This window comes from Rhinoderma darwinii, chromosome 7 (assembly GCF_050947455.1).
Source record: "Rhinoderma darwinii isolate aRhiDar2 chromosome 7, aRhiDar2.hap1, whole genome shotgun sequence".
NCBI classification, from domain to species: Eukaryota; Metazoa; Chordata; class Amphibia; order Anura; family Rhinodermatidae; genus Rhinoderma; species Rhinoderma darwinii.
The window spans coordinates 56,320,171-56,347,434 of record NC_134693.1 but is presented as its reverse complement, the minus strand read 5'-3'; the positions used below and the strand labels follow the sequence as shown (position 1 = coordinate 56,347,434).

General features: G+C 43.4%; 1 protein-coding gene across 1 annotated transcript in view; it reads right to left on the bottom strand.

Moving 5' to 3' along the window:
- The window catches only part of AKNAD1 (AKNA domain containing 1), a 67,483-nt gene that overhangs the window by 27,736 nt on the left and 12,483 nt on the right, over nucleotides 1-27,264 (bottom strand). The window contains exons 5-11 of the mRNA XM_075832485.1: nucleotides 21,653-21,791; nucleotides 17,094-17,152; nucleotides 9,163-9,250; nucleotides 8,605-8,684; nucleotides 6,345-6,439; nucleotides 5,616-5,742; nucleotides 2,760-2,863 (exon numbers count right to left, since the gene is read on the bottom strand). Coding sequence (XP_075688600.1) covers nucleotides 2,760-2,863; nucleotides 5,616-5,742; nucleotides 6,345-6,439; nucleotides 8,605-8,684; nucleotides 9,163-9,250; nucleotides 17,094-17,152; nucleotides 21,653-21,791 — 692 coding nt within the window. The remainder of the gene's footprint in view (nucleotides 1-2,759; nucleotides 2,864-5,615; nucleotides 5,743-6,344; nucleotides 6,440-8,604; nucleotides 8,685-9,162; nucleotides 9,251-17,093; nucleotides 17,153-21,652; nucleotides 21,792-27,264) is intronic.

The following is a 27,264-nucleotide window of genomic DNA, read 5'->3' as shown; positions in this document are numbered from 1 at the left end:
CGCTAGAGTAGTCAGTGGGAGAGGTAGCTTTTAATTACCATTGAGAGTCAGGGACCTAGAGAGAAGGCAACTTTGATTGCGTGTTGACTAGTATAGGAGGATACCATAGACAGGGTCTGGAGGTCTTCTGTGGAAGTGCCTGTGAGGCATGATTTATGGAGGAACGTTGAGAGACAGTGCCCCTACTATACAAGGAGTGGTGGCAGAGTTACACTGAGCAGTGGTGAGAAGGCAGGGAACCAACCCCTCATAGACTGCAGCCCTTGAGATACAGGGACAACCTGTGAAAGAGGTGTTGGTCTGTGTGAGGCAACACAGCCGCAGTGTGGTCTCACAAGACAATTAGAGATGTAGAGAGAAATATTCTTGATTGGTTGAAAGTTCATATGGTTAAGCATTCTTGTAACGTTTAAGAAGTTGTGCCACTGTAATATGTTGTGTTCAGTAAAAACAATTTCTTCAACATTCATTTGATCTGCAATTGTGTTTTCTTAAAGGAGAACTACCCGGGTGGCCCCACGTTACTAACTACTAAGCATGTGTGACCACTGAACATCAGGTGAACATTCTGAAAGGGAATCAAAAGAACAGCAGGGAGCACCATCAGGGCAGCACCTACCATGAGATGAGTTGAGCCTCTGGCCTCGGTCTGCACCCTGCAAAGTCTCAGAGGGGGTGGAATTAAAGAGCTGTGGGTCGACGTTTCCACCACTTATCAGCAGCTGCAAGATGCGCTGCCTCCTTAAGAGAACATCTCTCCTGTGCCACCTCAATAACCCCCCGACTTCCCCCCTGTTCTCCACTCTTCTGTTGCTATTGTAATATGATTCTGCTCAGTGTCGGGACGGAGAGAGCGGCAAGCAGGGTGTCTGCACTGCACTGCTGCTCCTGTAGGTAATGCCACACAGCCCCCTGTAGGTAATGCCACACAGCCCCCTGTAGGTAGTTCTACACAGGACCCTTTTACATAGCACCCCCCCCCAATAGATGGCACCCCCCCTACCTTTCTGTAGAAGGAGAAGTCCCTGACTTTAATGTCCATATATGGACAGTGAAGTCAGGGACTTCTCCTGGAGTGGAAACACTGGCCACAGCGCCGGGGATCCCGCTTCAGAAGTCCCTGACGTCACTGCATCCATATATGGACAGTGAAGTCAGGGATCTCTGATGGAGCGGAAACACCGGCCACAGCGCCGGGGATTCCGCTTCAGAAGTCCCTGACGTCACTGTGACCATATATGGACAGTGAAGTCAGGGACTTCTCCTGGAGCGGAATCCCCATTGGGGATTCCGCTCCTACAGGCAGCAAAAAAATACAATCGGAACACATTCAAGTGATGGCCGTGTATTACCCGGCCCCATAGACTTCTATAGGAACGGTCGGCCTGGAGAACGGCCGAGAATAGGGATGTCCCATTTTTTGACAGCCTGATTTCCTGGGCCGTCCAAAAATTTGGTCATGTGAATAGCCCAATTTGGGGTCTATTGTTCCCACTTCGGCCATGTCGTGTGAATAGGGTCTAACACTTCAATGTGACTGCTAATAACCCCGGTCACATAGCTCATATAGCTTCTGTCACTTTAGGAGTCCATGCATTATCATTTTCTGGTGCACGGGACCTCCCAGATGCGTCAGAATTATTAATAACGATTAATATTTCTGCCGGATCTCTAGTTCCTGTGTGCCACAATAGGAACTACAGTTCATTGACATCTAGTTTCTATTGCAGCACAGGGGAGAAGAAAGAAGACAGAAGACTGCAGTAGGTAAGTATAATTATTTTTATTTTTCATACTGGTTATGTTTTGTTTTTGTTTTGCAGGTGCCGCTGGACCATTTGGACAACATCGTAGATATGTTGGATTACTTCGATGATCTACATTTTTTTAAATAAAATGGTCTGAGGGTTATGTGAGGGAGTTTTTATGTCAATTTCAAAAAATGTTTTTTATGTCTTTTTTTTTTACTTTAAAAAAATGTAAAAAAAAATAAAATAAAAGAGTTTGAAAAAAAAAATAAAAACATTTTCCTTCTCCCCTGCAACACACTAGAAACTAGAGGTCAAAGAAAAATAATTCCCCTTCATGTAACTCTGCTACCTGTCAACTGAAAAGTCATTCGCCAGAGGGAAAAATGTTTCCACATGGCGGAGTTCAAGGTCCCAGGTGAAGCTTTCTTTTACTCCACCATTGGGAAACATTTTTTCCTCTGGTGGAAGATTTTGCCATTAGCATGCAGCAGTTCTATAGGGGTGGTGTTAGGGAGGGCAAACTCAGCAATTGCACAGTGCACTCAAAATGGGCCGCTACTCTTGGGCAAGTGCTGTGTCCTTGCCTCTCGGCTAAAATTTGCCAGCCAGCCCTGGGCCGTTGGCTCCCTGCCCCACCGTTTTCTCTCGTAGACCACAGCCTGGTTTACAACAGTCCAAGTGCAAGCTATTGACGTCAGCGGCCTAGTGTGATTACATCACTGCATCATGTCATCCGCGCTGGGCCGCTGAACTCAGCGGAAAGTCAGAACGTCCGGCTGGGGTTACTTGGATAGATTTGGGGGGTGGGGCTCCTTTCTATAGTTCGTCTCAGGCAGCAAAGGGGCTAGGTTCACCCATGAGCACCATAACAATTATGTAGCAGAAATATCTAGAGATGAGGTAGAACTTCACTGTACCTTTCAAAAGTAAGACATCTGAGATACTGCTATAAAAATAACCATATGTATTTGTAACATTTTAGACAAATTACTATATATCACAACTTACACTTAGCAGAATCCAGGTTCATGGACTTTTCTTGAACAAAAATGGACAGTTTTCTTGGTTTCCTGTCTCTTCTTTGAATTTTCGTCATTTCATTTTCCTTGTATCTGCATAAAACACAGTAGTACATAACACAATCTAAGAGAGCATGCACCAAAGTCCTTGACCAATATGTGTTGCATTATCATCACAGCTGTCACATCCCTTCCCTCATAAAGCAACAGCATAATAATTCCAAATGTGTTTTTACACAATATTTATAGATAAATATTGTAGCATCCATGCATGGTCATCATCCTGGGTTTACAGAAGGTACTGTAGGAAGGGGGCAGCCATTAAACTTTTCAAGGGGTCCTTGAACCAAGGAAAAAATATTGTTTGCAAAATGTCTCCAATATTTTAAAATGAATTTCATCTTTAAAATGCATTATACAGTTTACAAACTGCTAGTAAAACTGACTGTTTTACTGAATTATAGGAGCTCAGGTGAGCTGTTAAGAATGTATTTGACAACAATCCTGTACAGTTTCCAACAGAATTGTGAATGCAGCTCTGGATTATAACAGAAAGAATTGTAAGCGTGAAAAAATTGTAAATTACAAGGTATTCTCATTTCAAAATGTTCTCCTTTTAGATCTATGTGTAAGCTGTAAAATTGCACACAGTGACAGACATTATTGTAGTAGCAATTTGCAGCAGGTCACACTACATTTAACTATATGTATTTGCCTCAGTGGTAGATATACCACTTGCGTCGCTGCACGGCGACCCTGAGGGGAAGGGCCTCTCTCCCATAAAGGGACTTAACGTAGGGGCTGTGAAGTGAGTGTACTGCGACATATCGGTGGCCGTGGCTTGGTGTCCAACACTTGGCAAAAGTCTAGTAAGTGTGAATTTTTCATTTGACTGAATGGTGTGTAATGTGACAGTGGGGCATGGGTCCAGTGTATGAGTGGGGCATTTGTGGAACGTGTTCCATGTGTGTGTGGAATGTGTGCAGCTTGTTTGTAGTGTGTGAGTGGAGTGTGTATAAAACGTGTCCTATGTGTGAATGGATCATGTGTGGTGTGATATGTGTATGACGTGTTAATGATCCGTAAGGGGCATGTGGTATGTGCGTAGAGTATGTTTGTGCAGCGAGTGTTCTGTGTGCGAGTGGTGAGTGTGCGATGGTTGCGGCATTGTATTAAATATCGGTGGGTGTGGCTTTATGCCAGCGGGAAATGTACACTCTCCTGTCTGCAAGGATTATATCAGAAAACAACATCTCATTTGTTTTTGGGACTGGTTTCCCTACATATTGCACTACTTTTGATTATAGTTATTGTGCCGCTACTTGCCATTGGCTATTATTATTTTCTTTCTTTTTGATGTCTGGGAGGCTACCTCCTAAAATTATTCTTATGTCTCTGTAAAAGTTTTTATACAGTTTGATTTTATTACACTGCGTGCAATATTTTAGATATTGTGAGATGTTTTATATGCTCTATGTTTTATATTCTAATAAAAATGTGTTGATAAAGAAAAAAAAAGAAAAAATTAAATCAACATCTCGTAAGTGTGTGGAATTTATAAATGATGTGCAGCATGTAAATGTGTATGTGAGGATTGTGTCCAGTGTATGAGTGGGGTATTTGCAGCATGGGTACAGCATATGAGTGGCGCATGTGTGTCATGTTTCCTATATGAAATTAGAGATGCGTCCTGTGTGTGAGGGGAGCATGTGCAGCATGTGGTCAATGTATTAAAGAGTGTCTCTTACTCTGGAGAACCTGTCCTGTATTACAAAGATAACCCATTGATTTAAATGGGTACTGTGTAATGCTTAATTTCACTTGTGGCGGTGCTACTGCAAGCAAACTGAACACCTAGTGCCAAGTTACCCCACAGATTAATCACGCAGTAAGTCCCAGCAGTGAGACTCTTTGTGATCAGATTATTGTTAAAATACCCTTCTGTTTGTTACATGGATTGGACACAGTGATACAGGGAAATATTTCAATGGAGAACTGAACGGATATAAATGCAGGTTGTTTTGTTTGCAGCTTTCATAATGTGCCATAACTAAGGACAGGCGATCTGTCTGAAACGCGTAGGCTTATTGCTGAGAAAACCACCCCCATACGTATTGGATTTTATTTCTATCTGAAATAAAGTTGGAATACCATTCCTTTTAAACATACCAGCACTGGATTGCATCTTTTCCACATGTTCCAAGTAAGGATTGTCTAAACTGGAGAACCCCTTTAAGTTTAGGGAGGCAATTACATTTCACAAGTTGGTGTTGCTAATGTTTACCTTCAATAAATAAAATAAGAATTTATAAACCATATTTTGTGTTTACTCAAGTTATCCTTGTCTTATACTTAATTTTTTGGAAGATCTGAAACAGTTAAAAGGGTTGTTTCTTCAAGACAACCCCTCTTTCAAATTAAGTTGCACTGGCATCAACTTCTGTAACCCCAGCAACTGTGACACGCAATACAAGCCACTGCAGGGGAAATTTAATATTACACGCTGGCCATTCAAATGAATGACTGACCATGTAATATATGGCTGATCCGGTTAGACAGAACAAGAGCTGCTCTGGTTCATTGAGGGGGTCAATAAGAAAACCCCTTTCTATATGCCCTTTATGTGTGACAAATATGTAAAAATATCAGAACTTAGGCAAATACTTTTTCATGATAGAGTATGTATACATTTTGTAATAGAGTCTACATCGTATAGTCCTAGAGTCCTGAAATACATTTTCAGCATGTTGGTATTTTCTATGTATATGTAAGGATAACCAATCTAACGTATCAGTCACCTGTCACCTATGACTTCTACTGTGTACTAGCAATTGCCCAGTAATACCTGCTGAGGTGCAGCGGAAACTCTCCGGTATCTTTATTTAGTTTTCCTTTAAATTGTCTTTCTTCAACAAATCCTGTAGGCTCAGCCAAAATCCAGTCTTCAGGACACCCCACTTGGGAAAAAGAGTCTGAAAAATATTTGTACCCATTAAAAAAATCTTAAAATATTTATAGCTTTGTGCAGTATTTGGAGCATAGATTGATATGTATATTTGTAAGTATATGCATCACATTTAAATGTTTTTGACAAGAGTGGACTATTGCAATTCATAAATCATTCTAGCACTTGCCATTCTTTTTCCTAAAAGGAGGAAAAGTACTTTGCAAAGTGGAGCTTTATATTGCTCGGTTTGGATGAGAAAAAAAACATTGCAGCTGCATAACTGCTCCATGTCCAAAAAGCCACAAATAAATACATATTTCATACACCCACATGTGAATCGCCCCATAGATTCACATTACCTCTATATTATGGACAAAACTAGATGGATGTAATACTGATAAAAAAATTGTTGCGGAAATTTCTGTCTGAAACTCTGTTACATACATCTGAATGAAGTTATTTCTGCAGCATGTAAATGGATTGTGGCAATACTCATTCCGATGAATGGGACTGTCACAAAAATTTCTGCAACAAATATGCTGCGCGTGAATTTAAAGCTTTTCATTATATGTATTGCAACATCAGAAATATTCACTATTGCAAAATGTGTAATATTTATCAACTTACTTTGCCCCTTGGGATTACAGGGTTGACCGCTCAGTGTAAGAGGAACAACGTCATTGGGTATGACAGTAGCTTCCTTTCTGGCCAGCTGGTTGCCACTTAAAAACAGCAATTTTAGATAATTCAAATACATTCATTATTCCAAACTAAAAATTTGATCTTCTTTCCAACTATGCCAAATATCTAGTCCTCTCAGATGTAATACAGTATGAGCCTACAGCTAGGGGTTGTTCTGCGAAAATCATTTATATCGAATAAATGTCTGATCGCTGTGGGTGCCACTGCTAGGACCCCCAGCATTCACAAGAATGATCGTCCCGTGTCCCTCTGTCGACTAGAGTGGTGGACACTCGTGCGCACTACCGCTCCATTCATTCTCTATGGGTCTGATGGAGATGCCCGGGCACTGTACTTATGATTATTGTGGGATAACCCCTTTAAGTAATATTGCCACATGCAGCTAATTTTCTCATTGATTCAACCAAGGATTGGATACTACATATTTCTGCAGTTTTCTTTCATTAGAGGACAAACATTTTTGAGTCAATATTCAAACAAATCAATACCAAAGTATCACAGTCTTTCACTGTCTCAGCTGCTCCTCACAGACTATGAAATGCTACTTTTTTAAAGGGTTGGTTGAGTCTCACTGAGATTTGCCACATTGTATTTAAAAAAAATGTTTAGATGCTCCTTGGAAATAGCCTTTAAAACGTCACACTCAAAATTCACTGTCGTTTATAAAAGCGTAAATTCTAGTATTTTGCTAAGAAGCAACTAAAGAGAATCTAACAAAATTTGAAATGGAATTCCGCAATTCTTAGTGAAACTGAACCTACTAGGCTCAAGGCATCATATTTTCTACCCAGTACATTGAATTTAGCAGTTGCTACTAGAAAGTTTATCCTCATCACTCTCTTATTTTATTGTACTGATATATTTTTCAGACAACATCATCATCTACTAGACTTTCTGTCTAATGTTATATTTTAGAAAGACTTTTTCTCTATTATTAGATTTCAGATCGATTAGCCAGTGACTTAAAGAGGCCCTGTCACCCGTTTATGACTTCCCTATCTCCTAACTAATCTAATAGGCGCTTTAATGTGGATAATTACTGTTTTTTTGTGTTTTTTTAAAAAAACGTTTATTATTGACCAAGTTATGAACATTTTTCGATCTATGCAAATGTTTTCTAAATGCCCAACTGGGCATTTTTTTTCTATTCACCAAGTGGGCGTTGTATAGCGTCATACACTTTTCTATACAATGCCCACTTGGTGAATAGAAAAAAACGCCCAGTAAAAAATTTGCATAAATCCAAAAATGTACATAACTTGGTCAATAATAAACGTTTGTTTTTTAAAAAAAAATAAACACAACTGTAGTTATCTACATCAAAGCGCTTATTAGATTAGGTAGGAGATAGGGAAGTTATAAACTGGTGGCAGAGCCTCTTTAACTACCGCCGGCGAAGGCTGATATCTGTTGGATATGATCAAATCCAATAAATAATGACAGGCAACACTTATTGCGCCTCGATCCAGGGTCCTCTTTTCCTCATGGTGAGGAGGAACCAAGAGCAAAAAGTGTTAAGTATATGGAGAAGTCTGGCCTGGGGATTGAATTGATTTATTTATTTTTGCTCTGATCTGAATTAACTTTGGGGTCTGGTCTATGGTCTGAATTAATTTTAAAGACTTGTCTCAGGTCTAAATAACATTTGGGATCTGGTCTGAGGACTGGATTAATTTTGGAATCTTATCTAGGGTTGGAATTAATTTTCGGGTCTGGGGTTTGATGCCTCTCCTATCCCTATACTGCATTTTCTACTTAGGTTGCTATTGTGTGTGGTACTACCAGCATGCTTTGATAATTTCTCAACTCATACTGAGAGTTGTAGTTTCACAGTTGTGAAACCTGTTTTGAGATACTACAACTTCTAAGGTAGTCTGATGATGATCAATTGTCAGGCCATGCCAGAAGATGTACTTTCACAGACATGTGTTGTTTTTTTTACTGCAACTCGGCCGGCAACTGTGCCCCAATTTTCACATGGAGCTAGTAAATGCTTCGAGGCTCATTGTTTTCTAGTTATGGCCTTGCAATTAACCAGCGTGTACTGTAAATATCATAGAATTGTATCCATGGTCGTGGATTTATATTGCAAATAAAGAAACAAAAATCAAATAATACGAAAAGCAGCTGAAACAGTGTTAAATCCCTACTTAGCGATGTTATAAAAAATATTAAAGTTGCTTACCTATTTACAGTGCTATGATTACTGAGTAATGGGTCTAGCCCCAGGTCTATGATTCCAGTAGACGTATCAGGATATAAATACTAACAATGGAAACAAGTATTAGCATAAAAAAATTACTTTTCTTTATAATTCAGTAAATTATAGCTGGTATGAGAATGTATGCACATTCTATTCTTATAAGCCTAGTCTAATTTAATGATTTACTAATTTTAAGATTGTTGCAAAAACATCATCTTGTATACATTTTTAAGGGTTAATCAGAATTAGAAAAACATGCCAGCTTTCGTTTAGAAACAGCGTAAAAACTGCCTTTGGGTTGTATTTGGTATTGCAGCTCAGCTCCATGGAAGTGAAAAGGGTCGAGCTGCAGTACCACACACAATTTGTGGACAGGTGTGTGGCGCCGTTTTTGGAAGAAAGCAGCCATGTTTTTCTAATCCTGGTCAACCCCTTTAATACTTTGAAGACAAAATGAAGACATAAATGAATATGCACTTTAAAATTGTTGTCTTATAAATCCTTAAAAAACAATATTATTAAATTATCACACATATTTACCAGCGGTTGAAGCTTATCAATTGCTTCTTTCAGCTCCGGTAAATCTTCCTGTATCTGTGTCTCTGATGCTGCTGTACTACTTAGAGACCTATAAATAAATTTCTTGTGAATTCTTCTATAGCAGTGTTTCCGAAACTGTGGGTCGCGACCCCCTGGGGGGGTCGTGTGAAGACCTCTGAGGGGTCGTGAGCTACTCACCAATGTCCTGGTTCCTACTGTATATGCGTCGTCAGGATGCAGATACAGTTGAACTCAATGCTGGAGCAAGGAGCTGATGGCTCTTTGCACCATTACTCACTATGCGGTGAGCCATGAGCGGCTCGGCGCAGACAGGCGCGATGTAGTGACGTCATCGTGCCTGTTTGTGCCGAGTCACTCATAGCACAGACCAAAGGAGGAGAAGGATCTCCACCACTCATCGTGGAAACAGGTAAGTAATTATTTTATTTTATTTTTTTAGGCACATACGATGCATTCGGAAAGTCTTCAGTCCCTTTCCTTTTTTTCACATTTTGCTATGTCGAGGTCTTGTGCTAAAATAAAAATAAAAAATAATACGTTTTCCCCATCTTTCTGCACTAAATACCCCATAATGACAAAGTAAAAAAAACAAATGTTAGGAATTTTTGCTAATTTATTGAAAAGAAAAAACTAAAATATTGCATTGACATAAGTCACCTTTGGCAGTGATAACAGCCTTCAGTCTTCTTGGGTATGATGCCACAAGGTTTGCACACCTGGATTTGGGGATTTTCTGCCATTCTTTTCTGCAGATCCTCTCAAGCTTTGTCAGGTTGGATAGAGACGTCGGTGGACAGCCATTTTCAGGTCTCTCTGGAGTCGGGGCTCTGGCTGGACCACTCAAGGATATTCAGAGAGTTGTTCCTAAGCCGAGTGTTGTCTTGGCTGTGTGCTTAGGGTCATTGTCTTTTTGGATGGTGAAACTTCAGCCCAGTCTGAGGTTCAGAGCACTCTGGTTCTGGTTTTCATTAAGATTATCTTTGTACGTTGCTCCATTCATCTTTCGCTCAACGCTGACCAGTCTCCCTGTCCCAGCCGCTGAAAAACACCCCCCACAGCATGATGCTGCCACCACCATGCTTCACTGTAGGGATGGTATTGGGCAGGTGATGAGCAGTGCCTATTTTCCTCCAGACATGACGCTTAGAATTGAAGCCAAAAAAATTAATCTTGGTTTCATCAGACAACAGAATATTTTTTCTCACAGTCCCTTAGGTGCTTTTTTTCAAACTCCAGGTGGGCTTTCAAGTGTTTTTTTTGTTGTTTTTTTTACTGAGGAGAGGCTTCTTTCTGGCCACTCTGCCATAAAGCCAATATTGGTGGAGTGCTGCAGTGACAGTTGACCTTCTGGAAGTTTCTCCCATTTGCACACAGGATCTTTAGAGCCCAGCCATGGTGACCATTGGGTTCTTGGTCACCTCTTACTAAGGCCCTCCTCCCCCGATTAGTTAGTTTGGTGGGACGGCCAGCTCTAGGAAAAGTCCTGGTTGTTCCAAACTTCTTCCATTTAAGAATTATGGCAGCCACTGTGCTCTTGGGAACTTTCAGTGCAGCGGAAATGTTTGTACCCTTCTCCAGAACCTGTGCCTCCACACAATGCTGGGTCTGAGCTCTACAGGCAGTACTTTCCCCTTCATGGTTCGGTTTTTTCTCTGATATGCATTGTCGGCTGTGAGACCTTATATAGACTATAGAAAAAAAACTATAGAAATTTGTTATCACCATAATCGTGTTGAGCCATATAATAAAGTTAAGATGTTGGTTTTACCGCACGGTGAAAGCCGTGATAATTAAAGCCAAAAACAATGTAGGAATCACAGTTTTTTCCACTTTCAGCTCATAAAGAATTTTTCCCAGTATCCCAGTAAATTATATGGTACTTTAAATGGTGCCATTAGAAACTGCAACTCCTCCCGCAAAAATAAGCCCTCACACCACTCCATTGTGAGAAAAATAAAACAGTTATGGCTCTTGGAAGGCGGGAGTGAAAAACGAAAATGGAAAAAAAAATGGCTCAGTCCTTAATCTGGGTTGAAATACATGGACATTTACTTTTAAAATGCCTGTTATTGCTTCCTGTTCTTGTTTTGCCTATCTTCTTAAACTAATCCTTTTCTTTATTCCTTCTAAGACTGTCTGGTTTGGGGATCCAGGTCAGTTATAAATATCATATGTTCCACTGCTAAAAATTCATTTTTGGGTAATCAACGTGTATTTATGTGAGCGCTACGTTACATACATTTTCAGTTCGGTATATTCCTTTCCAGTTTGCTAAACACAAGGATGGTTTATACCAGAGTAATAGTCAATTGGCAGTTGCATTTTTGTTATCTTTATTTTGTTATCATTTTGACATAAATATTCAGACCCTTTACTCAGTACTTACAGTAGTTTAGCAGCAATAATAGTCTCCAGTATTTGCACACCTGGATTTGGGGGATTTCTGCCATTCTTTTCTGCAGGTCCACTCAAGCTCTGTTGGGACACTCAAGGACGTTCACAGAGTTGTCTCTAAGCCACTCCTGTGTTGTCTTGGCTGTGTGCTTAGGGTGATTGTCCTGTTGGAAGGTGAACCTTCGGCCCAGTCTGAGGTCCAGAGCACTCTCGATCGGGTTTTTATTAAGAATATCTGTGTACTTTGCTCCATTCATCTTTCCTTAAACCCTGACCAGTCTCCCTGTCCCAACTGCTGAAGAATACCCCCACAGCATGATGCTGCCACCACCAACATGCTTCATTGTAGGGATGGTATTGGGCAGGTGATGAGCAGTGCCTGGTTTCCTCCAGACATAAGGCCAGAAAGTTCAATCTTGGTTTCATCAGACCACAGAATCTGGTTTCTCAGAGTCCTTTAGGTGCTTTTTTGCAAACTCCAAGCGGGCTTTCATGTGTCTTTTACTGAGGAGAGGCTTCTTTCTTTTGCCATAAAGTCCAAATTGGTGGAGTGCTGCAGTGACGGTTGACCTTCTAGAAGTTTTTCCCATCTGCACACAGGATATTTGGAGCTCAGCCAGAGTGGCTATTGGGTTCTTGGTCTCCTCTTACCAAGACCCTTCTCTCCTGATTTGTTTAGTTTGGTGGGGTGGCCAGCTCTAGGAAGATTCCTGGTTGTTCCAAACTTCTTCCATTTAAGAATTATGGAGGCCACTGTGTTCCTGCGAAATTTCAGCGCAGCAGAAATTTTTTAGTACCCTTCTCCAGAACCTGTGCCTCCACACAATCCTGTCTCTGAACTCTACAGGCAGTTCTTTCCTCCTCATGGCTTGGTTTTTGCTCTGATATGCATTATAAGCTGTGAGTCCTTATATAGACGGGGGGGGGGGTGTCTTTCCAAATCATGTCCAATCAAATGAATTTACCACAGGTGGACTCCAATCAAGGTGTAGCAACATTTCCAAGATAATCTAGAGAAATAGGAGGCCTCAGAGCTAAATTTCAAGTGTCATAGCAAAGGGTCTGAAAACTTATGTCCATGCGAAATTTGAGTTTTTCATTTTTAACAAAATTGCAAAAATGTCTAAAATTCTGTCTTTACTTCGTCATTATAGGGTATTGAGTGCAGAATGATAGGGTAAAAACATGATTTTTTTTATTTTAGCACAAGGCCTCAACATAACAAAATGTGAAAAAGTGAAAGGGTCGGAAGACTTTCTGAATGCACTGTATGGGGGCATTATACTGGATATGGGGAGGGGGCCGATATGGGCCAATATACTAAATGGGGGCAGCTGTGGGGGCATTATACAGTGTTGGGGCAGCTATGGGGCATTATACTGTGTGTGGGAATTATCCGGTCTTGGGGCAGCTATGGGCAGCTATGGGGCATTATACTGTGGGGAGGCACTGTAGGGGCATTATACTGTGTGGGGCACTAAGGGGTCATTACACTATGTGGGGGCAGCTATGGGGGCATTAGACTGTGTGTGGGCAGCTTTAGGGGCATTATACCATGTAGGGAGCCACTATAGGGGCATTATACTGTGTAGGGGCAGCTTTAGGTGCATTATACTGTGTATGGAGGCACTATAAGGGCATTATACTGTGTAGGTAGGCACTATAGGGACATTATACTATGTGGGGGCAGCTTTAGGGGCACTATACTGTGTAGGGAGGCACTACAGAGGCATTACACTGTGTAGGGGCAGCTTTAGGTGCATTATACTGTATATGGAGGCACTATAGGAGCACTATACTGTGTAGGGAGACACTATAGGGGCATTACACTGTGTAGAGGCAGCTTTAGAGGCATTATACTGTATAGGGAGGCACTATAGGGGCATTATTCTGTGTGGGGACAGCTATAGGGGCATTACTCTGTGGGGGAAGCTATAGGGGCCTCATACTGTGTGGGGTCCACTAAGGGGTCACTATACTGTGTGGGGGGCCCACTCAGATATTTTTTACCCCCCTGTGCTAAACCCCTAGCTACACATCTAATGGCCACTGATGGATGGGTCAGGTCACATGACCCACTATTAGCGGCCATAGTTGGGCCTCATCTACGCACTTCTGCAGGATACCTTGAGCCTGCCCAGGGGCGTAACTAGGGGGGCAGGCGGGGCATGTGCCCCGGGTGCAACTTACAGGGGGGCACCAGCGCCACCCCCTCCTGCAGTATAATTGTACCTGCATCTATAGGACACAGGTACAATTAGAAGCAATAAATGCCCGGCCATTCAGCGCCTTTCTACGAGTGAAGCGGCGCGATACTTTGCGCCGCTTGCGTCGTTGAAAGGCACTGAATGACAGGGAAAGTCATTCTGCCCTGCCATCAGTGCCTTTCGTAGACGCTTCGTTCAACCCCAGGAGACCTGCGCAGAAGAGAGCAGGTCTCCATTGCTGTCGGACGGCGTGGGAACGGGATTAAGGTGAGTTTGAATAGTTTGTTATATTATTGTAATAAAAAAGTGTGTGACTTTATCTACGGGGGGGGGGGATTTATCTACGGGCTGGCTCGATCTACAGGGGGGGCTATATACTGGGGTGGGCTATATGTGGAGCACTATATACAGGGGTGGGCTATATCTACAGGGGGGCTATATATAGGGGTGGGCTATATCTACAGGGGGGCTACATATAGGGGTGGGCTATCTGTGGAGCACTACATACAGGGGTGGGCTATATCTACAGGGGGGCTATATACAGGGGTAGGCTATCTATGGAGCCCTATATACAGGGGTGGGCTATATATACAGGGGGGCTATATATAGGGGTGGGCTATATCTACAGGGGGCTACATATAGGGGTGGGCTATCTGTGGAGCACTACATACAGGGGTGGGCTATATCTACAGGGGGGCTATATACAGGGGTGGGCTATCTATGGAGCCCTATATACAGGGGTGGGCTATATATACAGGGGGGCTATATACAGGGGTGGGCTATCTGTGGAGTACTATAGGGGGAGCTATTTGTGGGACACTATATACAGGGGTGGGCTATATGGGGGCACTATCTACAGGGGGCTCTATGGGGGGCACTATCTACAGGGGGCTCTATGGCATGCACTATCTACAGGGGGCACGGTGTGTGTGTATGTGTGGGACACAGTGTATGGTGCTATTATAATTAGAGGTGTCGTGTATGGCGCTATTATATTTAGGGGCGTAGTGTGTGGTATAATGAGAACTTTATATCTGTTTATAGGTGTAGAAATGTTGGAAAAGTGAGAAGCTGAAGACATCTGAGCGGAAAACTGCAGAAATGGGCTGTGATCGGGAGAAGTCATCATAGAGGTCTGGACCGGATGGAGAAAAAGAACTGGAATCTGAGACGTCACCGATGAGTCACTTAATGTAAATGTTTATTCTGCCTCTAATCAGTACTGTAGTCACTGTATGATCTGCAGTGAGATGATGGGTGGTATGATTATGATATGATTTTTTTTGTGAAACAGTAACTCCCAGCATATTCTTTCCATTGTTCGGGCCATGCTGGGAGCTGGAAACAAATTAGTGCAAACCTATACGACAGGGGTTGCACTAAATTGAGCTATATCTGTGGTAGTGCTGTATATATGTAATGAGCTTTGTTCTGGTGCTGTATATATGTAATGAGCTTTGTTCTGGTGCTGTATATATGTAATGAGCTTGTGTAATGGATTTGCCTGACACAGCTTCTTTGTCGACGCCCGTGGTTAATCAGCCTGCATCTGTGCCCAGGTCTGTTAGAGTGACTCGATCTGCTACCACTCAGGCTGGGAGGCTGAGGAGTGGGAGAACCTATCACAGCCTGGCCAGACGGAGCTAGTTCCCGCCCTCTGTCTATTTATACCTTCATTTCCTGCTCCTCCTTTGCCTGTGATTCTGTCTGGATTCCTGGCTCTGCTGCTCCTGCTAATAAAGATTAACCTCTGCTTCATATTGACCCTGGCTTCCTGCTCTGCGTTTGGTGCCTCGTACACTCCTGGTTTGACTCGGTTCATTCACTACTCTTGTTGCTCACGGTGTTGCCATGGGCAACTGCCCCATTTCCTTTAGCTTCTGTGTACCCTTGTCTGTTGGTCTGTCGTGCACTTATCGAGCGTAGGGACCGTCGCCCAGTTGTACGCCGTCGCCTAGGACGGGCCGTGCAAGTAGGAAAAGACTGAGTGGCGGGTAGATTAGGGCTCACCTGTCTGTCTCCCTACCCCGTCATTAGAGCTTGGTTCTGGTGTTGTGTATAGAACTATATTGCTTGTAAAATGTACAAATGTTTTTATCCTCGAGTTACATAAAAAGAAATGTGGAAAAGGAATGACACGTCATTGATTGGTAGAGAAAACAAACATGACGAGGGGGAAGGAGATGTCGGGAAAGAGGTTGGGGGGGGGCACCAAACTGAATCTTTGCCCCGGGTGCTGGAGAACCTAGCTACGCTTCTGAGCCTGCCCCCTACCCGGCCTGCACAATTATCATTGTTTTCAAAGTTGCAGTAACTTATTTTTCGAATGGAGCTAAGTACCGGCACATCTAGAGATGAATAATGTTGACATACGTCAGACGTAATTGGGCTAAGTACGGTAGTGGGGATCCCGAAAGTTTTGGTTAAAAGTGGGTCCCGGCCTCAGAAATTTTGGGAACCACTGTCCTATAGTATTTGAAACAAGTAACTGCTATATCTGTGCACTAGTGGAACCATATGGGACCTTGATCTTAGATTATGGGCTGTCCCAGGTCCAGTTTCTAAGCTAACATGGATGACCATATACAATTGCAGATCCTAATGACCGGTAATAAATGCAACAACCAATGATCAAAAGATTAATGAAAGTAAAAAATAAATTTCTTTGTACTAATTGACTTATATACTGTACTTTCATCTCGATTAGTGCCAAAAATTAGTGCCTTTGAGAACAGGTACTTCTACACAGAACAGCGCCCCTTCTGGATAGAATATGCACGACTTGTTTTTACCAGTCTTTCACTTATTTCACAAATGATTCTAGACACAGAATTGGGATAGGCTGCATATTACACCCTCTCCTAATACCGTATTCTGGGTACCATGACTTTATTGTACTGTATATGATGCCTTTAAAAACTAGGAACTGTACAAAAACACCTACATTTTCTAACAGGAAAATTATTGCTGAAATTAAGTAGCTACTAGTGCAGAATATTGCATTCATTTTACTGTCTGGTAGTCTTATCCTGCAGCCATGTGAAACTAAAGACGTAAAATTGAATAACACATTATTGTAGTTTCAGACTATACACAAAGTTTATTTGTAGCATGTAAGCCTGGAGCTACATGGATCTGCATTGGAGCTCTGTGAACAAAAATGTCAGAGATTTTTATTCAAGACTATTTGCAAAGTTAATTTATTTTTTATTTTAAATAAATTGGAGTAGCACAAAATTGAATGCAAAAGTTCACATATCATAGTTCTTCAAAGCATATAGAAATAACAGATAGATTGTGTTAACTTACCATGATGCTACTTTGTCAGTGTTGTTGTTTATTATCAGGCTCATGACATTCTCAGTCTCCTTCACATAAGAGACAACACAACCTTTGGTTACGATTTTTTTTTAACACAGCTTCGTTGCTACATGAGTTTTGAATGATCATTAAAAAATATTAACAATATAATTCAACATAATGTTGAGAATTTTGTCTTGTTTTTACCTTTTTAGAAAACACAGAAAATGAACACACCATTAAAAAAAATAGGAGAATATAGGGTAATGTTTACAAGAGTGCCTATTTGTAGTTAATCAAGATGCAAAGAAGAAAGAAAAAAAAAACGGATTAGCGTTCCTGGCGCTGTCCCTCATTAGGATGATGGAATCTTCAGATCTTTTTTCGTTTTAAGTGAGTCACAATAAAATTCGAAAGATCGAAATGAAATGAAAGTCCATAGGTTTATTTCAGTGTTATTAAAACAGCAACGCATTTTGAGACCGGACTGGTCATCAGACTAAAAACACATCAATCCCACCTTGCAGATATACACATCAGGACATTGTGCCCCCAGCACAACTGTATCAGGTTAGAATACCCTTATCACCTTTGTAATTATTCCCTGATATCCATCGGATGATGCATATGAGTGCCGGGCGTTCCCTCTTTTTTTGCCTTTTTTCTCTCTAAGGGCATGTTCACACGTACACGTCCGATACGCCTGAAATTACGGAGCTGTTTTCAGGCTAAAACAGCTCCTGAATTTCAGACGTAATGGCATGTGCAGGCGTTTTTCGCAGTGTCCATTACGGACGTAATTGGAGCTGTTTTTCTATGGAGTCAATGGAAAACGGCTCCAATTACGTCTCAAGAAGTGACATGCAGTTCTTTGACGCGGGCGTCTTTTTTACGCGCCGTCTTTTGACAGCGGCACGTAAAAATAAAGCCCGTCTGCACAGTACATCGTAAAACCCATTCAAATGAATGGATATGTTTGCCGACGCTTTCAAGCCGTATTTTCGGGCGTAATTCCAGGTGTAAAACGCCTGAAATACGTCCGTAAATAGTGCGTGTGAACATACCCTAATAGTTATTTGTAGTTAAAGGGGTTTTCCAGCCAGTATAAATGTATGGCCTATCCTCAGGATAGGCCATCAATATCTGATGGGTCGCAGTCCGACTACCAGGACCCCCACCGATCAGCTGTTTTGAAGGGGCCACAGCGCATGTAAGAGCGCTGCCTTCCCTTCATTTCTTCTTGCTCACTGTGAATCTTCTACACACATTTAGCAACGATTCACAGGTATTGCAGCCTTCTTCTCCCATTGAAGTGAATGGGACAAAATACCTGTGAATTGCCGCTAAATGTGTGTCGAAGATTCACAGTGAGCAAGAAGAAATGAAGGGAAGGCAGCGCTCGTACAAGCGCTGCGGCCAATTCAAAACAGCTGATCGGTGGGGGCCCGATGGCTATCGATGGCCTTGCTTGTATGTCCGGACCTGTAACTATGTCATATAGATTGAACTGGTTAAAAGACCTGAATAGCGCTGTCTGCCTGATTCTAGCTCTGTTTTGTTTTTCCTGGACTGGGGTGTCCAGAGATATGGCCCACTGTTCTGTTGGCTCCCTATATGCTAATTTGCTGTAGTTAGCCAACAGGGCGTGGACTACCCTTAGGGCTTATTTACATGAATGTATAATAGGTCCGTGCAACGCGTGTGATTTTCACGCGCCTCGCACGGACCTATGTTAGTCAATGTGGCCGTGCAGACTGTCAGTGATTTTCACGCAGCGGATGTCCTATATTTGTGCGTTGTTCGCGCATCACGCGCATCACGCACTTCCGTGTGACGAGCGAAATTCGCGCTACAGCAGTAAGACTATGAATGAAAAGAGAAAAGCACCACGTGCTTTTCTGTTTACAAACATACAAACAGTGTGTCATAATGATGGCGGCTGCGCGAAAATCACGCAGCCGCGCACCATATGATGCTGCCACACGGAGTTGTTAAGTACATTTTGTGCTCGCAAAAAGCCGCGTTTTTTGCGCGCGCAAAACGCACACGCTCATGTAAATCCGGCCTTAAGCTGCCTCTTGCTGATTGGTCAGCATCAGAGACAGGGAAGCTATCTCTATAGGGAGCCATAAAACAGTGGTCCATATCTCTGGAACGGGGGGTCCAGGAATAAAAAACTGCTCTGGACTCAAAGAAACAGCGCTATTCATTTGAGTTAACCAGTTCAACTTATAAGACCTAGTGACATGTCCTCTTTAACCCCTTAGTGACCACCAATATGCCTTTTCACGGCAGTCACTAAGGGGCCTTAGGCTAGGCCGCCGCCGCCTTTTCACGGCAGCCTTGTCGAAGTCCTGCACGGGTGTCCCGTGCAGGCTGGAGCGGGTGCTCGGCTGTCTGATGGGCTCCTGCTCCAACAGTAGCGATCGAAGTTTACTTCGATCACGGCTGTTTAACCCCTTAAATGCTAAAGTCAATAGCGACCACAGCGTTTAAGTCATTTACAGAGGGAGGGAGCTCCCTCTGTCAACCATCAGCGGCCCGCAAATGCAATTGCGGGCCTCCGATGGGGTGTCACGGCCTGCCCTGGCTATATGCCTATTAGGCGGTGCCAGAGGCACGTCCTAATAGATTGCCTCTCAGTTTTAGGCCGGATTTACACGAGCGTGTGCGTTTTGCGCACGCAAAAAACGCTGTGTTTTGCACGTGCAAAAGGTACTTAATAGCTCCGTGTGTCATCATCATATGATGCTTTCGCGCAGCCGCCATCATGATGACACTCTGTTTGTATGTTTGTAAACAGAAAAGCACGTGGTGCTTTTCTGTTTTCATTCATAGTTTTACTGCTGTTGCGCGAATCACGCTTGTCACAGGGATGCTGTGAATTTTACGCAGCAGACACCCGCTGCGTGAAAATCACGGACTGTCTGCACGGCCCCATAGACTAACATAGGTGCGTGCGACACGCGTGAAAATCACGCACGTTGCATGGACGTATTACACGTTCGTGTAAATAAGCCCTTACCCTGACAGGCACTAAGTATACCAAAGCATTATAGCAGCGTTCAGAAAAATGCATTTTGAAGTCCCCTAGTGGGACTAAAAAAAAAAGTTATAAATGTTAAATAATAATTATTAATAAAGATTACAGTTAAAAAAAATAAAACTATTTTTTACATTAAAAAGTGGTTTTATTTAGTAAAAGTGTAAAAAAGAAATAAAAGTACACATATATGGTATCGCCGCAACCATAATGATCCAAACAATAAAGTTAACATGCAAAACTGCAAGTTGAACACCGTAAAAAACAACAAAACACAAAAAACTATGGCGAAATTGCTCTTTTTTTCCACTGCCCCCCAAAAAAGTAACAATAAAAGTTAATCAATAAGTCCCATGTACCCCCAAAAAGTACCAATGAAAACAAATCATTTCAGTTCAAAAGTGTTTTTATAGTGCAAAAGTAGTAACACATAAAAAAAACTCGACATATGTGGTATTGTCGTAATCGTATCGACCCATAGAAGAAAGGTAACATGTTATTTATGCCGCACGGTAAATGCTGTAATTTTAAAACGCATAGAACTATAGAGGAATTGCTGGTTTTTTTCTATTTCCCCCCCAAAAAAGTTAATAAAACTTAATCAAAAAAATTGTATATACCACAAAATGGTGCAATTAAAAAATACAACTAATCCCTATAAAAGTCCTCATACAGCTATGTCGACGGAAAAATAAAAATCAATAGTGCAACGGAACCCTGTCACAACGGTGACAAACGGAAACCTTTAGCAGCGTTTCCGTCACCATTGGGATCGATGGTGAGGGAAACGGAAGCGGAGGTTTCAGTTTGCTTTTCCGTTGAGGGGTTAACCCGACGGAAACCTCCGACGGTACCCCTCAACGGAAGGGCAACAGCCATGTGAACACGGCTTTAGGCCTCATGCCCACTTCAGTTATTTTCGTCAGGGTGCTATACGTTTTTTTAACAGATAGCACCCTGACACATTCATTTCAATGGGGCCATGCACACTTCCGTTGTTTTAACGGAACCGTTTGGCCGTTCCGTCAAAAATAGGACAGGTCCTACTCCTGTCCGTTTTTGATGGAACAGTCTCGGCCTTTTCATTGATTTGGTCCGTGAAACAACGGACTGCACATGGAAGCCATCCGTGTGCGGTCTGTGTTTCACGGATCCATCATTAACGGCCGTACGACGGCCAACGGAAGTGTGCATGAGGCCTTACACCTCTCCTGTCAGATATACTTTGCTGTAAAGTATTCAAACCATTCTCGAATTTTAATTCTTAACAAAGAGATGCAGCAGGTGGTCAAGGAGTGGAAGTGGGTAATATTGTGTTCCTTTATTATACCTTTATTATAGATGGAAGTGCTTTATTTAGTTATTAATTCCTCATTGCTTATAGAGTGGCAGCATATTCCGCAGCGCTGTACAGGGATTATCATCTCTCACATCGGTTTCTGCTTTACTATGTTTGCTATTATTTTCAGAACCTTATTGAATGCCCATCATAGTAAGGTTATAACATTAATAGCACTTTGTTTACCTGATTGTGAGACAGAACAAGAGCTTGACCTGAAGAAGTCGGAGATGCAGATTCAGTTTGACTCTCCTGACTTTTATTTATTTGTTCTTGTATATCTTCCAGTAACATGCCCAGTCTAAATATCTGTCCTTCCACTTCTCTAGAACAAACCAAACAGTTTACATAAACCATAGTTTAATGTTGTAAAAAAAACAAACAAACAACACAAAATAAATAATTTTTACACCGATTTGCAGATATTCTATCAGCTGACTACTGGCACTACATAAATCAGGTGGATATATAGGTCAGACATATTGCTGGCCTCCATTAAAGAGCATCTTTTCTTGAAAACAACATTATTAATTTTATCTGTGTTTCATCAACAAAATAATTCTTCATGCATGTTCATTGGGGCTCCATCCCTGACCACCCCATTTCAAATACATAATTTAGCAGCTTCCTCTACGAATTGACAGTAGATTGGCCTTTCATAATTGGCTTTCATTACATGGGTACACAGCAGATCTGCTCTGGACCCTGCAGGAATGTTCGCTGCGGAAAACAGGTTAAAAAAAAGCTTATACTTACCCGTAGTCATGGCGACACATCCCTCTGATGTCCTGCAGCCCGGCCTCCTGGGATGACGTTGTATGATTGGCTGCAGCAGTCACATGGGATGAGATGTCATCCCAGGAGGCCAAGCTGCTCGGTGAAGCAAAGAGATCTTGGTAAATATAAGCTTTTTTTTTTTTTTTTGGGATTTTTGCAGCGGAATCGAAGCTTTGTGATTTGTTGCGCGTTTTACCTCTCTATTGAATTCCTGCAACAGAAAGCCAGTGAGTCTGCAGCATAAATTGACATGCTGCAGATTAAAAAGACTGCACCGCAGGTCAATATCTGAAAGTTTTTTCATTGGATTTTCTTATGCAGCGTGTGGATGAGATTTGTTCAAACCTCATCCACTCTGCGCTACTGCATTACGCTGTGGATTTCTATAATGAAATACGTTGCAGAAAATCTGCAGTATTTACGCTACGTGTGAACATGCACTAAGCAGGGCCGGCCTTAGGATAGATGGCGCCCCGTGCAAAATTTTCTTTCGGTGCCCCGCACCCATCATAAAGAAAATGCCCTATATAAAAGTATAATGACCCCACAGCATATTGCCCTATATAGTACCCCCACACAGTATAATGCCCGTTTAGTGCCCCATACAGTAAAATTATATTTAATAATATAATATATTATAACCCCTTCAAGAACACATTATTTTGTCTTCTAATTGTTCCCACACAGTATTATGCCCCCTAAGTGCCACACACAGTATATTGCCCCCTGTAGTGCCCCTACACAGTATAATGTCCGCTTAGTGGCCTCCACACAGTATAATGTCCCCCTCCCCTGGCTGCCACCCACAGCCCCCCCCCCTTGTAGATAGTCCCTTCCTGTAGATTGTGCCATACAGCCTCCCTGTAGGTAGTGCCATAATCCCCCACCTCCTCCTTGTAGATGGTGCCATACAGCCCCTCACCTCCCCCTTGTAGACAGTGCCCCCAAACAAACATCTAGGCCCCAGTCCCACGACAAACTGAGCTGCTCCACGGCGGGATCCTTGCATAGGCTGGCATGATCCTGTGGCTTAGTACAGAGTTTCCCAACCTTTTCAGACTCGAGGCACCCCTGGAAAAAAAAATCCTCAGGGCACCCCTACAAAAAATTGTTTAGAGAAAGACCAAAAACAGCTAAAAACAAGCACTACACTCCGAAGGAATTTTGAGGCAGATTTTGAAATGAGAGCGTTATTTGACGTTTTTTTAAGCCGTTGAAGCTAATGCAAAAGACGCAGGCAAAAAAGCACTCCAAACGAGCGCCGCAGGTATTTTCTGCCTCCTATTAATTTCAATTGGAGGTCAGAGCTAGAAACCACTTAAAGACCATCAGCCCCCCATTCACAGAAGAATGACCATCAGCCCACCACTCACAGTAAAATGACCATCAGCCCGCCACTCACAGTAAAATGACCATCAGCCCGCCACTCCCACTATAATGACCATCAGCCCGCCACTCAGATTCCTCCTGTAGGTAGTGCCACACAGCCACCTTGTAGGTAGTGCCACACAGCCCCCTTGTAGGTAGTGCCACACAGCCCTCTTGTAGGTAGTGCCACATAGCCCACTGTAGGTAGTGCCACACAGCCCCCTTGTAGGTAGTGCCACACAGTCCCCTTGTAGGTAGTGCCACACAGCCCCCTTGTAGGTAGTGCCACACACCCTTCTGTAGGTACAGCCCCCTTGTAGGTAGTGCCAGACACCCCCTTGTAGATAGCACCACTGTAGTTCCCTGAAGGAGCGGAATCCCCCTGTGGACTGGGATTCCGCTCCTGGACGGAGCGCTTGATGTCTCAGTCCATATATTCGACAGTGACATCAGGGACGGCTCCTGAAGCGGAATCCACGTCCACAGCCTTGCCGACGCTGTGACCGGGGATTCCACTTCAGGAGAAGCCCCTGACGTCTGTGTCCATTTATAGAAAGTGACTTCAGGGGCTTCTACTGGAGTGGGATCCCCGGTCACAGCGTCTTGGATTGCACTCCAGGAGATGCCCCTGACGTCTCTGTCCATTTATGGACAGTGGCGTCAGGGGCTTCTCCTGGAGCGGAATCCTAAGGACGCATATACTATTGAATGTGGCGTCGCTACCGCTGTAGCGACGCCACTGAGGGAAGAAGCGCTCGGGGGGAAAGGCAGCTGCTGAGTCGCCGGCCCGGCACTTCTGAAATAAGCAGGGTAAGGGAGCCAGCGCAGTCCCCTTCCACCTGCTGAAGTGATGCGCCCTGTGCAACGGCACAGGTCACACACCCCTAAGGCCGGCCCTGGCCCTAAGCATAACATTTATCATAGGGTAATCTTGTATGTGACTGGAAATAATATTTTAAGCTATAACCAAAACTATATTCTGAAAGACAGTGGTTGTCAAACAAATCTAATATGTTTTTTGAGGAGGTAAGAAGCCTTGACGGAAGGGCGGTTGTGGATATAGTATTTTTGGACTTTGGAACAGCATTTTACACAATCCTTCCTAAACATCAAATTTGTAAATTAAGACTAATTGGTTTGGAATATTTACGATATAATTGTATCGGAATTGACTCTTGGCTATCCTGACCTCTGTATCTGCTCTATACCATGTCTCTGCATGATGTCCACTGCAGGGCACCCACCACCAATTGGTGACTACTCTATGGGCTGCGACCTGGTGTTCCAACCGGACAGCCAAGGAAAGTCCAAAACAATGGGAAAGAATGACAAAGTTCCTTAGACCCTTAGCCAGAGACGGACAAGTTGTAGCATAGTGATTCTTCTATGTCTGTGAGTTCCGTAACAGTGTATCATGAGGTTCAGTGCTAGGAACATTATTATTCAACTATAAGCTATAAAATAAAACATGGTATTAATAACTCTTCTAGGGCATATTGACTTGTGCAATACTGTTGTTTTTTGGGCCTTGTGTAATGGCAGGAAGGAGGAGAAGGGAAAGTGAGCCCTAATCTACCCACCGCCCTGTCCCTGCCTACTTGCAACGACCCGCCCCAAGCGACGGGGTACAACTGGGCGGCGGTCCCTACGCTGTCTAAGTGCATGGGAGAACAAACAGGGAACACGCAAGGGAAGGGACAGTAGCCCACGGAACGCCGCAAGGAAACGGAGCGGTGAATGAATAGTCAGGACCAGGATGAAGTGGAGTATACCAACGTGAGCACGGAGAAGGAAGCAAGCCAGGGGCAAAGCGAAGCAGGTTAAGCGGAACTGCAGCAAGGCAGAAGCACGGCAGAAGCAGGCTGGAGCAAGCAGCAGTGGGGCCAGGAATCCAGAAGAATTACAAGCACTGAGGAAGAGAACACGGCAGGTAATAAAGGACAGGGGGCGGAGCTAACTCCGACTGACCAGGCCGCGATAGGCTCTCCCACTCCTGAGCCTGCCACCCTGGTTGGTAGGAGACTGTGTCAGTCTAACAGGTCTGGCCTCAGGTGTGGATTGATTAATCCCAGGAGTATACCTAGACGTAGTACCTGGCAGATCCCTAACAGTACTCCCCCTTTTATGAGGGGCCACCGGACCCTTACTAAGAGGACCCGGTTTAGTAGGGAAGAGAAGGTGGAACCTCCTGATCAATACCCCTGCGTGAACATCACGGGCAGGTACCCAAGTCCTCTCCTCCGGCCCGTATCCTCTCCAATGGACCAGGTACTGGAGGGAGCCCTGGACCATCCTACTGTCCATAATCTTGGCCACCTCGAATTCCACCCCCTCAGGGGTGAGAACGGGAACAGGAGGTTTCCTCGAGGGGGACCAGGACGGGGAGCAGCGTTTGAGGAGGGAGGTATGGAAGACGTCATGTATGCGAAAGGATGGGGGCAGCTCCAGACGGAAGGATACAGGGTTGAGGACTTCACTGATCTTATAAGGTCCAATAAATCGGGGAGCAAACTTCCTGGACGGGACCTTAAGGCGCAAGTTCCTGGACGACAACCAGACCAAATCCCCGACGACAAACCGGGGGTTAGCAGAACGTCTACTATCAGCCTGAATCTTTTGTGCGCTCTGGGACGCCTCTAGGTTCTTCTGAACCTGGGCCCAGACTGTGCACAGTTCCCGATGAACATCCTCTACCTCAGGATTATTGGAACAACCAGGGGAAACGGAGGAGAAGGGAAAGTGAGCCCTAATCTACCCACCGCCCTGTCCCTGCCTACTTGCAACGACCCGCCCTAGGCGACGGGGTACAACTGGGCGGCGGTCCCTACGCTGTCTAAGTGCACGGGAGAACAAACAGGGAACACGCAAGGGAAGGGACAGTAGCCCACGGAACGCCTCGAGGAAACGGAGCGGTGAATGAATAGTCAGGACCAGGATGAAGTGGAGTATACCAACGTGAGCACGAAGAAGGAAGCAAGCCAGGGGCAAAGCGAAGCAGGTTAAGCGGAACTGCAGCAAGGCAGAAGCACGGCAGAAGCAGGCTGGAGCAAGCAGCAGTGGGGCCAGGAATCCAGAAGAATTACAAGCACTGAGGAAGAGAACACGGCAGGTAATAAAGGACAGGGGGCGGAGCTAACTCCGACTGACCAGGCCGCGATAGGCTCTCCCACTCCTGAGCCTGCCACCCTGGTTGGTGGGAGACTGTGTCAGTCTAACAGGTCTGGCCTCAGGTGTGGATTGATTAATCCCAGGAGTATACCTAGACGTAGTACCTGGCAGATCCCTAACACCTTGCTCTGGATTAACAAAAGTAAACTAAGTTTCCTTCAGCTCCCCGGTTGAACTTGACAGATAAATGTATTTTTATTATACTAACTACACCAATAGGTAATTATTAGGTAACATTGATTTGTTGTAACTCAAATAAACTCTGACATATTCTCTTTAAATTTGTATTTAGTACTATTACACATGTGAATCAAATTACAGGGTAATAAGTAGCCAAATTATTAATGGTTATATTAGATATGTATTATATTCTATGCTCATTGGTGGAAAATCCCACCTCCAAGAGCACAGATACAATAGTTATACTATGTACCACAGAAATGAACTTTTCATAATTACAACAGTCAAGACAATTATATTTTATG